At 35.6% G+C, this 14,238-nt stretch overlaps 1 protein-coding gene across 1 annotated transcript in view; it reads right to left on the minus strand.

The window, feature by feature from the left end:
* Positions 1–14,238, minus strand: part of SCN9A (sodium voltage-gated channel alpha subunit 9) — a 166,916-nt gene that overhangs the window by 14,706 nt on the left and 137,972 nt on the right. The window contains exons 20-24 of the mRNA XM_045780489.2: positions 10,667–10,840; positions 6,468–6,590; positions 2,276–2,557; positions 1,569–1,622; positions 514–651 (exon numbers count right to left, since the gene is read on the minus strand). Of these exons, the coding sequence (XP_045636445.1) occupies positions 514–651; positions 1,569–1,622; positions 2,276–2,557; positions 6,468–6,590; positions 10,667–10,840 (771 nt within the window). The remainder of the gene's footprint in view (positions 1–513; positions 652–1,568; positions 1,623–2,275; positions 2,558–6,467; positions 6,591–10,666; positions 10,841–14,238) is intronic.

Genomic DNA, 14,238 nt, shown 5'->3' on the forward strand with positions numbered 1-14,238 from the left:
TTGATGTGAAGGGTAATCAAACAGAAATCTCAGGAGAGTATCTCACTTGCAACATTTAACAAATCTTAATTTCCATCACATGTATCATTTTTTCTGCTGTAATGTAAACTCCCTGAGCTCAGGAACCATATCCTGTGTTGTTGTCCATCAAGGACCACGTACCTCACAGAACAGTGGCTCAGAGAATGAAGGAAATGTGTTTTGAATAAATACATAATTAGTATGCTAATTTTTATTGATTAATTATTAGTCCCTTATAAGGAACACTGAAAAAAAAAAGAATACTTGTCATATTGCCTAAAAATAGTCATGACTTAGGAAATAATTATTTTCTATGCAGAGGTGAATGAGATTAAGCATATCTGTACTGTATTCTGGCCAATTATTTGAAAAATAAATGAAGTTCTAATGAAGCTAATTACTAATTGATATCAAAGTAAATTTCACATCATGTTTTTAGGAAAATAATTGTTCATATTTTTCACTGCAGTATAAAAACCTTAAAATACTTATCTTCTTTTTCTGTTGGTTGAAATTATCTATGATGACACCAATGAATAAGTTCAAAGTGAAGAATGACCCAAAGATGATAAAGATGACAAAATAAATATACATGTAGAGACTGTATTCATATATGGGCTGCTTGTCTACCTATAAAATTAACAAAAGTTAGCAGTATGTTGACAATAACATTAATCATTTTCTTTTTCACATGGTTTGACAAGTTAATCCAAATAGTTCTATCCTAGGTGAACTTGGCTTTTCAGAAGTCATAGCATTTTAAGGATCAGCATAAACGTTCTTAAAAATTTATTCAACATTAAGTAAATATTTATTACATGCTTACTATGTATATGAATATAATCTTCAAATGACTACAAAGGACTTAACTAAATGTAGTACTTGTTCTCAGACTGGTAGGACAATTTAGTAACTTCATGACCTAATGTACGTTTTCTATTTCCAGAAAAAAAAAACTGTAAAAGAAATGATAACCATACTTATAGAAATTTCGTTGATTTTTTTCTTCATTTGATGACAGAAATGTCTTCCACTGGATTTAACTTTCTTAGCCATGGAACTCATTTCACATAAACTCTTCCACAGCATTTTAAATATAAAAACAATAAAAGCTGTGAGTAAAATTTTTAAAACCCATGAATAACATGTGTTATTGAATTCTTATTTTGATAAACATATTTATTGAGCACTTGTTTTTGCCAGGCTGTGCAAAGTGCTCTACTCACATTTTCTTTTCGGATCCTCAGAACAATGCCATCAAGTGGACATTGAATTTTTTTTGTTTTTTCAGTCAATAAACAGGACGAGAGAGGCAAAGTAATTTGTTCCAAGTCAGCTGCAGAGCTCGTATGATCCGAGAGGGCCAGAATTTGAGCAAGCTCTGTCACCAAACGCTGCACACATAATTGCTAGTCTATTATTAAGTGGAAGTTTTCATTTTGTGTGTACATACCAAGGGCTCCTTGGAGCTACTATTTGAAAATGGCCGAACTAAACTAAGGAGCCTTAGAAATTGTAAGTTTAGTGTAATATTGACCAATACTTACATTGACAGAATCAACAGCTGCATACATAATATCCATCCATCCCTTAAATGTGGCCTATAACAATAAAATCTGAATGTTAGGCTCATACTCTAAAATAGCCGTACATGAGTTTAGCCCATTCATTGTTACATTTAGTGACACTGAATCACTGAGTTTTACTATATTTCAAAATATCAATTTAATATAAAGATGCTATGTCAAGAACAAAAAGGACATAGTCCCAAGTTACATTCTAAATTTTAGTCCTAGTTAATTATTTCCAGGTTGTTACAATTCCTACAAAGTTTGCACATGAACTTTTATTTTTCCAGAGGTAGAGAAGAATTTTATGAACAAGGCAAGAAATATTTTTTTTCCATTTCTTAAGGATCCTCTATGATAGTGGGAAGTTCTTCTCATTCCCATGTAGTGTAAAATTGGCAGTCCAAAAACTATTTATTTTTGGAGCTACATTCAGGTGGTGCAAACGGCGAGGAGCCACATGACACCAAAAGTCAATTATGAATTAATGACTCTCAAATGCAACAGAATCTTTGCTTCTTAACTCATGTTTTATAGGTACATGTTCAAGAAGGACCAAGTCTCCTTTTTAAAGTCACAAAGTACCTTATGTTTAATTCCTAGGTAATAGATTATTTAAAGAATGACTTCTATCCCTCATCTAGTGTCTGCTAAAACATCAAGCATTCATGACAGGGCTCACTTACAACTTGAAGCAGAGACAGGTAACCAAGTCCAACATTATCAAAGTTCACCTTCAGGTTCTTCCATCGTACATTTTGACTAACATTCATCAGCGCGGAACAGTCAGAACGATTTTGAACTAGATTTGTTGGAAAGCGTGACCCGTCTGTGGTATTAACACACTCATAGAACTTCCCAGCAAACAAATTTACTCCCATGATGCTAAATATTAGCCAGAATATAAGACACACCAGTAGCACATTCATGATGGAAGGAATTGCACCAATGAGGGCATTCACGACCACCTAGTATTCAAAAGTAAGAAAAGGATGATTAGGAGTAGGAAAAATGTTACATGGTCAACATTAATGAAACACAACGCAGAATTAAAGAAATTAGAAAAGCCACCCTTACATGTTTAAGACATCAAACCACCAACCAACATGTATTAATTGAATGTCTATGCTCAGTAGTATGCCCAGCAAGACAAAATGAGACAGGAGCCCTGTGAACAAGTTTACTAAAATATATGATGAACACACATTGAAACTAATAGCCACGATGCAAAACAAAGTAACTAAAATGATACCACAGCTTAAATAACTGAAAAAATAAAAATAATAAACCAAAAACCTGATATATGTAAGGTGAAGTCGTAAATCTGCATACTCTAGGGGAAAAAAAAAAGGAAATTTCTAAGTATGAATGATAACAAATAAATAAAATGTACATTCAAAGGTTCATAGTCCTAGAATGACCAGTGCTAAAATTCTCCCATATTGAGAAGCTACTGGTGTATATAAGCTGGAGTTGAGGTTAGGAGTCTTTTATTGTATGAACCCTTTTTATCTAATTGGTTTTGCTAGTTGTATGATACGTGAATTCAATCCAGACCTTGCGACCTCTGTTTCTTCATCTGCTAAAAGAGAGCCAACTTTTCAGATTTATTGTTCTAAGTTTAAATATACTTCATATATAAGTCCTTGGCTAAATACAGATAACGCTTGCCTCAGTTAAAATAAAAATGAAGGAGTTTATCTTTACTACTTCCTTTATTTCTGCTTTTCAGCATTTCCATTAATGACCAGTGCCTCTTGCCACTTCTATTTTCCTGCATGCAGAGTATTGTAGCATTTACCACTCTCCAGATTTTCCTAATTACCCCACCTTTCAAAACCTATGTCTTTTTATACTTCAACTCTAGTCTGAATTTGAGTCCAAACGCATTAAAGACCAATTTGTTAAGTAAGAGCCTTGTGCTCCCTCTTTTTTCCAAATGGTGAAACATTAAGCGTCCCTGACTACTTTTGAGATTGTCTAGAGCAGAGTTGGCAAACGCTTTCTTAAATATTTTTAGGCTTGGAGGGTTATATGGTCTCTGCAGCAACTATTCAGTTCTGCCACTGTGGCGATAAATTATAAGCAAATGGATATGGCTGAGAAGCAGTAAAACTTCCCTTACGAAACGAGCAACCAGCCTGTGGGGCTTTAGTTTGTTGACCTTTGGCCTAGAGCAATAGTTATTACCCTAGGGTCTATGACCTGTTGAGGTTCCGTGTGAGCATGAAATTATATGAAAAACATTATGGGTGTACTTTTTAAATGAGATGATTCATATTTTTATGAGATTCTGATAGTGTACACGACAGTAAAAGGGTTAGGAAGAACGGGAGTAAAGAATAAAGTTCAAAGTGGCCAGCTCTTTATCAAGCCTATGCTTTCCTCCTCACTTCCTATTGCCCTCCCCACTGTGTTTATCACCTAGGCCCATTGATCTTCCAGTCATTGCTCAAACATGCCTTGCACACTCAAGCCTGTGCTTCTCCCCCAGGTAGCGTCTCTGCCTGGAGTTCCTACATGCCTGGGATTTGGGACCACTCTTTCAGTCATGGCTCCAATGTCAACTCCTTGTGAGGCCCTCCTACACTTCCCCAGGAAGCCACTTCACCCTCCATGTTTCTGTAGAACTGCGTGCTTACTATTTTATAGCTGATGTCCTAGAGTAACTACCGTTCCCCTGTCTGTCTCTCCATGATTTTTGTCCCTATTCAGTGTTGGGGGGCTGGGTTTCTTCACCATTGTGCTCTTTTTATAGCATAATAACTGACACATAGCAGGTGTTTAAAATGTTTGCTGAAAGAATGTGAGTAATGGTGGGTCTCTGAGGGAGGTAGGTACATATCTGTCTGATAAGAAGCCATTTGGGAAAGTCAGTAAGCTTAAGAGCCTCAAGACTCAAAGGAAGCTAACTACAAAATGCCTTAAATCATTACTTCATTTATTCTTCAGAACCATCCTGCAGCATGAAGGAACATATCCTTTCTGCATAGTTAATAAATGCTAAAGAGACATATCTGGTCCTCCAAATATGTTAAAACATTCTCCTGCATCCAGTTCAGCTCTATTATAGATAAAGAGCAAAGAGCAAAGAGGATAAAATAATGGGCTGGCTTAATTGCTAAGGGAAGTAGTTTTGTAGGGGAAAGTATATTCTTCATTCATGAAAATGCAGTATACTGATATTATCTGTTTGAGTCCAGAAATCAGTCATAAATTCTAGATAGATTGTAACATTCTACCAGTGCTCAAAAAATGAAGGTAATGCCAATGGATTCCAATACCACCTTTCTGTATAATAATGTAACTTGTAATTTTTCAATTCTTATATGATAAAAAAGATTGACTTAGATTTATCATTTTTTTTGTATAATCATGATCTCTCATATACACGGGAGCCTCGTACACTGAATGCATTAAGCAGTAGACATGACAGTCATAGTTTAGCAGAGATAACACTGAAGATCTGCTAGACAAAAAGATCTCTGATTTCACCTGAGGTTTCAGATTTCCAAGCCCCATTCCAGAGTTTATGATCCAGTATGTCTGGAGTGGGACCTGGGCATCTGCATTTCTAATAGGTTCTCAGATGATGCTGATGACTGGTCTGTGGATTACACTTAGAGAAGTAGTGAGATAGACTAATCTGCATGTTGAGTTATTCAGGGACTACAGGTAGAGAGGCGATCAGATAAATAAGTAAAAAAAAAAAACCCACAACAATATAACAAGGATTTTGTATGTCCGAGCATACGGGGGGATGCCCACTTATGCCCGATGGTGAAGAGACAAAGCAAATTTAAACTGAGCCTTACTGGTTGGATAGGTATCTGCTATACTGATGAGTTAGGGTTGGGACAGGGCAGGGAGAGGCACTCCCAGCCAAGAGAAAAACAGAAATATGAGAAAGCAAGTGTAAAGCTGGTGAAAAGGAAATTTGAGGAAAACAGCAATAAATAAGAATGTGGACTAATTAGAATAAGGTCATTGTCCTCCATGTATTTTATGAAGTTGCTGGTTTAATACACCTCTTAAAGCTAAGTTGCTACTAGTCATTATTTATCTCACCTCATTTATCTCTACAAAATGATCTTTTTTCAGGCACCATGCAGCCTAGTACAAATTACGTAAATTCTCAGAGCTTTAGTTTTGTCAAATGTAATTTGGAGATAATTCTACTTTCACTGAAACATTTATTTTAAGGATGAAATTTAAGGTGGTGGTTGATGCCACTTCATTTCTCTGTTTTTTCTTACGATTCCTACCCAGGGTAGCTCTTAAAAAAATGTTTTTTTAAAGATTTTGTTTATTTATTTGGCAGAGATAGAAAGAGAGCACAAGCAGGGGGAGCAGCAGGCAGAGGGAGAAGCAGGCTCCCTGCTGAGCAAGGATCCCCATGCAGGACTCGATCCCAGGGCTCTGGGATCATGACTGAGCCAGAGGCAGACACTTAACCAACTGAGCCACCCAAGTGCCCTATGAAATATTTTTTGAGCACTGGATACAGGCAAGTCCTCGATAATTTGTACATGGGAGATGTTATCAGAATGAATAGTGTCCCCTTCACTTAAATTTCCTGGCATAGAGAAGATTTTCATTTAAAAAAGGAGAAATCACTTATTTGGATTACTGCCTAATAATATTATGTGAAGGAGGCATTACTGTATTTGATTTACTCTTTGTTAAACAATATGCACTGACTGCTATGTATAAGCATATGTACACACACACACATATATAAACAGTCCATCTATATGTAGATATGTAGATATATGTACATATAAATATAAACAGTCCATAATTTCTATATACTCATTTTTTTATATTTTATACTCCATTTAGAAAATAAGGATATTAGAAAATTCAGCATTTTCTTACCCTCATTCCTTCAAATCTAGATAAAGCTCTTAGAGGTCTTAAAGCTCTAAGTGTCCGAAGGGATTTAATGGGGCCAAGGTCTGAGTAGCCGAGAGTGTTTGCAACTAAAGTAACCAAAGAAACCTACAAAAAATAAAATTTTTGTTAATCATTTCAATGAAATAATAAAGCATAAAAAAAAAGTCAGTTTCAAAGATCACTAAAAGCAGATCAACAAGAATAATATTTTATATATCAAGTTGTCTAGTCATTGCCTAAAAACAGGTAAGATGAATGAATGCTTTTGTAAGGAAGGCTAATGAAAATAAAAATAGAAGGAAAGTAGGTTATTTCTTATATTTGAATAAAAATCACACAAGCTTTTCACACTTTCTGTCATCAATGATTATGTACTTGCTTATCAATTCTGAACTTATGCTTGATATATTTAATTAGATATGCTATACATTTAGTTCAAGCAACTTATGTTATACATTTATGCTATACATTTAATTAGAGCAACTATCAAAGTTTCAATTATAATGAAACGTAGGGCATAACAAAGTGTGTGATTCTGAAGCTAAGTCATAAGACTGTGGCACTGACTCGACCAGATCTCAGTCCTACTATAAACCTTATTCAAAAGCATTCTGAAGACTCATGATTTTGAGATGGAGCTAATTCCCCACAAGACTGTTCTGCCTTGCAATTTCTCAGAATTGGCACCAAAGATTTACTTAGTAATAGTGGGAGAAAATCTCAACCATATGGAAGAGAGCACAAGAGTATATGATCTCACGGGTTTTACAATCAACACAGACATACAGAACTTCATCATGGTAGACCAGCCACAATGACCATAACCAGTATCCAACAGGAATTTGTGTTCTTTTCATAAACTATCTTAGAAGAAAGAACATGGATAGAAATAAAATCAATACACATTTTGTTAATAGAGCAATGAGCTCCTCAATGACCTCACATCTGGATCTGTAAATGCATTCTGTCTCTGAGTAAGTTCCATTTAAAAAATTCATTTGTTTTTACAGTGTGTGTAGCAGGAAGCAATGTCTAAGAACAATGTCCGGAATGCAGCTCTTCATTACGAATTAAGTACTGACTAAAAGATTAAAAATTTCCAGGGAAGACTAGGAATACCTGAGAGTCAACCTCCTTATATTTAACTATTGACAGAGTAGAAAAATTCATTGCTCCCAAGTTCACTGCTCCTGCTATCAAAGACAAGTAAACTGATTTATGAATCAAGATGTGTTGAAGTGTTTTGTTCTTTCTCATGCAGTTGCTTCCAAATTTCTTCATGTAACATTGTTTCTTTTTAACTTTTTATGCTGCATATCCAGCAGAACTAATCCTCCCTCATATCATTCTGAAATTCACCCACGTCATTCAGGTCCATTATTTTCCAATTAAGTACACTTAAGAAAATATGCTTTTTAATTAGAATAGCAAGTATTCCTCTTAATCAGGAAAAAAAAAAGTTTTTTAATGTCCATTATAATGGGAATAGCCCCTACAGAAATGGCAGACCTGATTTCCAAACCACTGTTAGGTGTTATGATATTGAATATAGTAGATACATATTATTGAGAAAACTAGAGATTACTCTCTGACTGAGAAGATATACACACATCTATTTATCTATGCATACATATGTATCTACACAATATACGCCAATACTGATGAATAATGCTCAGGCAAATAAATTTCAATTCAAGAAGCCTGCGGAAATCCAACAAGTCCATCCTGTGAATATCAAATCAGATCAGTTCTGAAACCTCAGTACGCACCAGAATCATCTGGAAGCCTCATAACAATAGTTTTCCGGGTCCCAACATCTGGGCTTCTGATTGAGTAGATCTTGGGTAAGTCCTGAGAACTGCATTACCAACAAGTCTCACCAATGCTGTTGGTTCAGGGATCATGCTTTGAGAACAACTCCTCTAGATAACTGGTTCAATTTTTGAGAAATAAAATCTCAGTTCCTCCTCCAAATCTGCATCACTAAATTTGCATCTCTACCAGCAAGAATATTGTGTACAGCTTCGCTCTCCATGTTGCATAATACAAATATTATATATAGAATATGTATTATATATAATATGTAATGTATGTTTTTGTATTTACATGTATACTTACTTTTTCTCAAAATACTAAATAATATTTAAAATTGAAGCTATATATCTGAGTTCCATATATTACGTACTCTTAAATATTAAGAATCACCAGTTCAGATTTTCAAATACAACATAAAATAATTTCTGCTATGAAATGGTTATCTCTTTCTTAACCTAAAATAAATTCAATTCTATGTATAAACTTTTATTACACAGGCTGAGTGATGAAAATAACTGTTTGTGATAATATTTTTAAAGGTTTTTAAATATTTTATAATAACTTTTAAAAGACCCATTCATATTTAATGGTTAAGAGGAAAGAAAAGAAATATCCTACATTCCTTCTGTCATTTCTGTTTATTTTGGTTAGCCTTTCTTTAAATATACTATGTTACAAAAGCATCTATCTTACCATTTATTTTTCTAGTCAGTAACTAGGTAACATATATAAAAAGTAAATTAAAGAACAATCAATATGAGTCACTAATTAAGGTCTCAAAAATTAGAGATCTCACAGAGAAGGTCCAAGAGAACATAAGAGGTGTAATGTATAGCTGTACCTTGAAAAAATTGCTTTTGCACATCACTGATATAGAAAACAAAAGTGTTATTATTTGCAATACTTTTATCTATTGAGCTGTTAAAGGAAGAGTTTACTGAGCTTTGGATAACAGTTGAGAAATTGAACTTTTGAGTAGATATGATAACTTTTGGGTTAATTTTGCAGTCAGATTTGGCTATTTGTAGTCATGCTTACTCGTAATTTTGGTATCTATGAATGATGCCATATTTATCTTTTCTGAAAAGTTTGATAATGCAAACTCCTGGTTAAATGTTACAGCACTTGTTAACACTATAAAAATTTGCATGTCGCCCTCTAATTCCACATGAGATGGAAAACAAATCTCTAACAATTGTAACTGATTATAAGTTGTCCCTTCCCTAGTCACGAAGACCTAGATTCTGGAAAATCTAGGAGAATTAGTAAGAAGATGGAAAAAATAAATCATTCTGAGAAAAATTGGATTGGGAAATTGAGGTGAAGAATTAATTTAAGAAAGCCTTTTAAAATAATATAATGTAATTATTATATGTGATATATTATTAAATTATATCATTAAGATATAAAGTAAAATTGAATACACTAAATAAGAATAAATTGATAAACTTGAATATTGCACCATTTCTATTTCAGATGCCTTAGTCTCACAGCTATTTTAGGATTTCTTTTCTATTTCAACAAGATTCCTAAAAAATAGTTTTGCTTTGTTAAAAATAATGCATAAGTTGAAGCATTCTTATATATTTTCTGTCATCCAAGTATTGAATAGTTCTCTGAATTTATTACTTGAAATTGCCAATGCGTATTTTCTGCTTCACTGCCACTCCAGAGACGAAGGGTAAGTTAGATGTTTCAGGTGGAGACAAGAGTTGTGATTCATTTTGGTTTTCCCTCTCACTGTGACAAAGGTAAATATTTTGAAATTCCATGCCTATCCAACTCCTTAACCCAGAGTTAGTTAACTTTAGCTCTACCATTTTACATAACTTTCAGCTAACATATCAGACAACTCCTTAACCCAGAGTTAGTTAACTTTAGCTCTACCATTTTACATAACTTTCAGCTAACATATCAGACAACTTGATATATCCCTTTTATTTTCTAACTTCATATTGTAAAAAGAAAAATCGATGTTTTATCTTTTTAATCTGTGCCTCTGCCCTTTTCCATTCCCACCCCCCCACCACCAAGTTTTCATTTTGTTCTTCTTCCCAACAGGAATGATATTCAAATCATGTATATATACATGTATATAAAATCACATTTTCTCTGATTGCAGAAAACATATGCACGAGTAAATTATGAATGTTAGAATGGTACAGGAAAGAATTCACATTCATTGCAGAATTTCTCTTTTAATATTCCTTACATATATATTTCTATTGGCTATATTAATATTTCAAAAATACCTATAAAGCTATAGTCTGAAAGTACAAAAAGCCAATCAAGATTAAAATATGATAATGAACAATATTAGCGAAGGTTCCTTATAACACTTATTCGTAAGAATAAATCCAACTTACATCAACAATTAAGAAATCCAGCCAACACCAGGCATTGGTGAAATATGTTTTATAACCATATGCTACCCATTTTAGAAGCATTTCCAGAATGAAGACATAAGTAAATATCTTGTCAGCATACTCCAGGATAATCTTAATGGTCTTTTTCTTTTCAATATATATATCTTCAAAAGCCTGTGAAAATAGTATTCAAATTTCAATTCTCATCCAACTTAAAGCTTATGATTCATAACAAAAGCAGGAAATAAAATTCTAGTGGAGAATTTTATACTGAAAGATATATACTATTATGGGTTAGCTGACTTTCTTCTGGTTTACAGCTGCTATGTAACACTTAGTTCTAAACTTCTTACTAGTATGTGCCACTGGTCACTAGAGGTTAAGAGAAAGGGTGCAAAGAATAAAATTATTTATAATCCTCTAAAAGAACTATGATCTCTGATACTTGCAGTGATTTATACTTCATATGACTGCCCTTTACCTCTCTTCAAATTGGATGAATCCTGATAATTTAAGACACGATTCCCAGATTGTCCAGTCATATATATCTTTCTCACCCTTCACTGTCCTTCACACCCACCAGTAGGATTTGGAGATCTCCTTCAGTTCTTATATGCTTGTGTATTCCCAGTGCCTATAACTGTGTCAAGAACACAGCAGGAGGTAAGGGAGTTTGCTGAATGAATGAATTCAGTAGCTTATAGGGCTGTAGAACACAGGAGATGGTTTCTTTCTTTGAATTCTGCACAATATTTTATCATTCATTGAAAGCTTTAGCTCTACAAATCACTGTTGCACTCTGTCCATGAATGTGGCACCTTTTAACACTCTTCTAGAACTTTTAATAAGTTACAGACAATGATTCTGCAGTCATAGCCACTAGTCCCTTGGGAAATAATTAGAATGGACTTAATGATTTGAGCTCACCTAAGACATTGAAAATGATTGCTGACCTAACCAGGTCTAGAGTATTAGGATTTTCTCTTTCAAGTTTAAACAATATTCACTTCATTGGAGAACATGAAAACAAAAGGAGCTGTATCCTTAGTGGTTAACATTATACTACCTATCCATAGCTACCAGCTTGTCCATTCTTCTTATTCCAAGTTCTTCTATCAATACTTTAAAAATGATCCTTGGCACTTATTGCAAACTTTTGGTATCAATATTGAAGAAGACAGAGAAGCTGGGACACAGAGAATGAGCAGACTTACTAAGATGATGAAAGAAGGTTCTAGCAGCTGGCAAAGTTCTGAATGTCAGTGGCACTGAAGTGCAAGGGGAAACGTCCAGCCCTCGGGATTTTCTGGCCTCTCTCCAGGTTATGGAGGAGTCAGGCAAGCAATGCAGACAGACACTATGGCAATGCTTCAGTACTTGAAATGCAAAGATAAAAAAGGGGCTTGATCACACAGAACAAGAGGGCTGTTCCTGGAACTGGGTGCAGAGCAGGACCAGTAGTAAGTCTTGATGCTGAGAGCCAAATACCCTGCCTGAGGACACCCTGTTCTGACTAGTCCCAGAACTGGAAACAGGATTCAGCCTGCAGGACTCCTAGCTAACTTCCAGGACTAGTTACATGGACGTGGGAGCAAGGAGGCAAGGATATCATTATGTGAGCTCTACCCAATGTGGGGTGTAGGTTTTATTGTTACCACTTGGGGTGGTAATTGGGGTGTAGGTTTTCAGTTACCACTCATTTGTTTCTACACGGTGTGTGCTCTCCTTTTTGAGGAGCCAGAAATCAGTGAAAAGATATGGTTGGCTTTGATTTTAGAGCTCAGTTACGTTTTGGGTCTGTAATTTACTAGCTTTGGGACATTAAACAACTTTTTAAACTCTCCGCCCAAATTCCTCATTGGTAAAATAAGCAAAATGATCATTATTTCACAGGATTGTTTAAAGATTAAGTGAAAAAAACAACATTCAGATCTTGAAACATAATAAATATGTACTAACTCAGCTGTTGCCTTTTGTTTGTTTTATAGACAGATATTTAAAAAATCTAACTTAATTAGCCAATCTCTGAATAAAAAGAGTAGTTTCTTAAAATACCTTTCCCTTTTCTTCCTCATATGATTCATTTGAATTTCAGGGTTTTTAAAAAGATTTTATTTATTTATCTATTTCAGACAGAGAGAGGGGACGCACAGGTGCCTGAACAGGGGGAGGAACCAGGGGAGAGGGAGAGAATCTGAAGCAGACTCCAGGCCAAGTGCAGAGCCCAACATGAGGCTTGATTTCACGACCCTGGGATCATGACCTGAGCCAAAATTAAGAGACCTACACTTAATCGACTGAGCCACTCAGGCACCCCTGGGTTTAGTTTTGAGAGTGCCTCTTGCCAAAAAATGTCATCTTCCTTTTTAGAAATTTTGAACAAGGGATTATTCTCAACATCAATTTTTTTTTTTTTTACTCTCCTTTCTAAAAGTCTCAGTCACATTGGTGACTCAACGTGGAAAAAACTTCTATAGTTACTAGGAATGCAAGATAATGTAGACATTGTTGAGATTCCTACTTGCATTCTACCTGATAAGAAGAGTACCATTATACCTATTCATCTTCTGTTTCAGGAGAGGCTATCCACTCTAGGCCCTGAGCATCCCTGCATGTCCTTGTTGGGTATGCCAAGAACGCAAGGCCCTGGCTTGCTCTTTATTTAGGTTATTTCTCAGGGTTGCTTTTGCATACACAGTCTTGAGGGATGAGACAGTGGCTCTGGCAAGGTTGCTTACTGTTTGCTTTAAAAAGACAGGGTTCCCTGGGGTGCCTGGTGGTTCAGTTGGTTAAGCATCCAACTCTTGATTTCGGCTCAGGTTATGATCTCAGGGCTGTGAGATGGAGCCCTGCATTGGGCGCTATGTGGGGAGTAGAGCCTGCTTAAGATTCTCTCTCTAAGGGCGCCCGGGTGGCTCGGCCGTTAAGCGTCTGCCTTTGACTTGGGTCATGATCCCGGGGTCCTGGGATCAAGCCCCGCATCAGGCTCCCTGCTCTATGGGTAGCCTGCTTCTCCCTCACACACTCCCCTTGCTTGTGTTCCCTCTCTCGCTGTCTCTCTCTGTCAAATAAATAAATAAAATCTTAAAAAAAAAAAAAAGATTCTATTCTCTCCCTACCTCTCCCTCTCTGCCCCTCCCCTCCTTTAAAAATAAAAGAACAGGGTTCCCTAAATTCAGTGCTCTTCAGCTGTGATGTTAATCCACTGTGTGTGTGCCATTCATTTATCCATGTGCCATGCCCTCATGAGACTTGGGGACAAGCGGGACCAACACAAACATGCTGAAGTTCATGTTGCTTCCAACGTCATGAGTAATAAAACCCTTTGTCTCTGACTTGGAGGTCTCATGTATCCTACTGGCATCCATGAAATAGCAACAGATGAACTTCTTATAAAAATCCAGTCCCAGATCCATGAAGACTATCTGTGGGACAATTTACAAAGTTCTTAAGTATTCTGTTTTTAGTATAATGGAATTTCCAGCGGTATCTCTAGCTGGAACTGGGCTTCTAAAGGTTCGTCTCTGTTCGTGTCAGCAGGAAAGAAAAATAAGAAAAGGCGCAGGGAGTTT

This window comes from Ursus americanus, chromosome 1 (assembly GCF_024610735.1).
Source record: "Ursus americanus isolate L20-20 chromosome 1, mUrsAme1.1.p, whole genome shotgun sequence".
NCBI lineage: Eukaryota > Metazoa > Chordata > Mammalia > Carnivora > Ursidae > Ursus > Ursus americanus.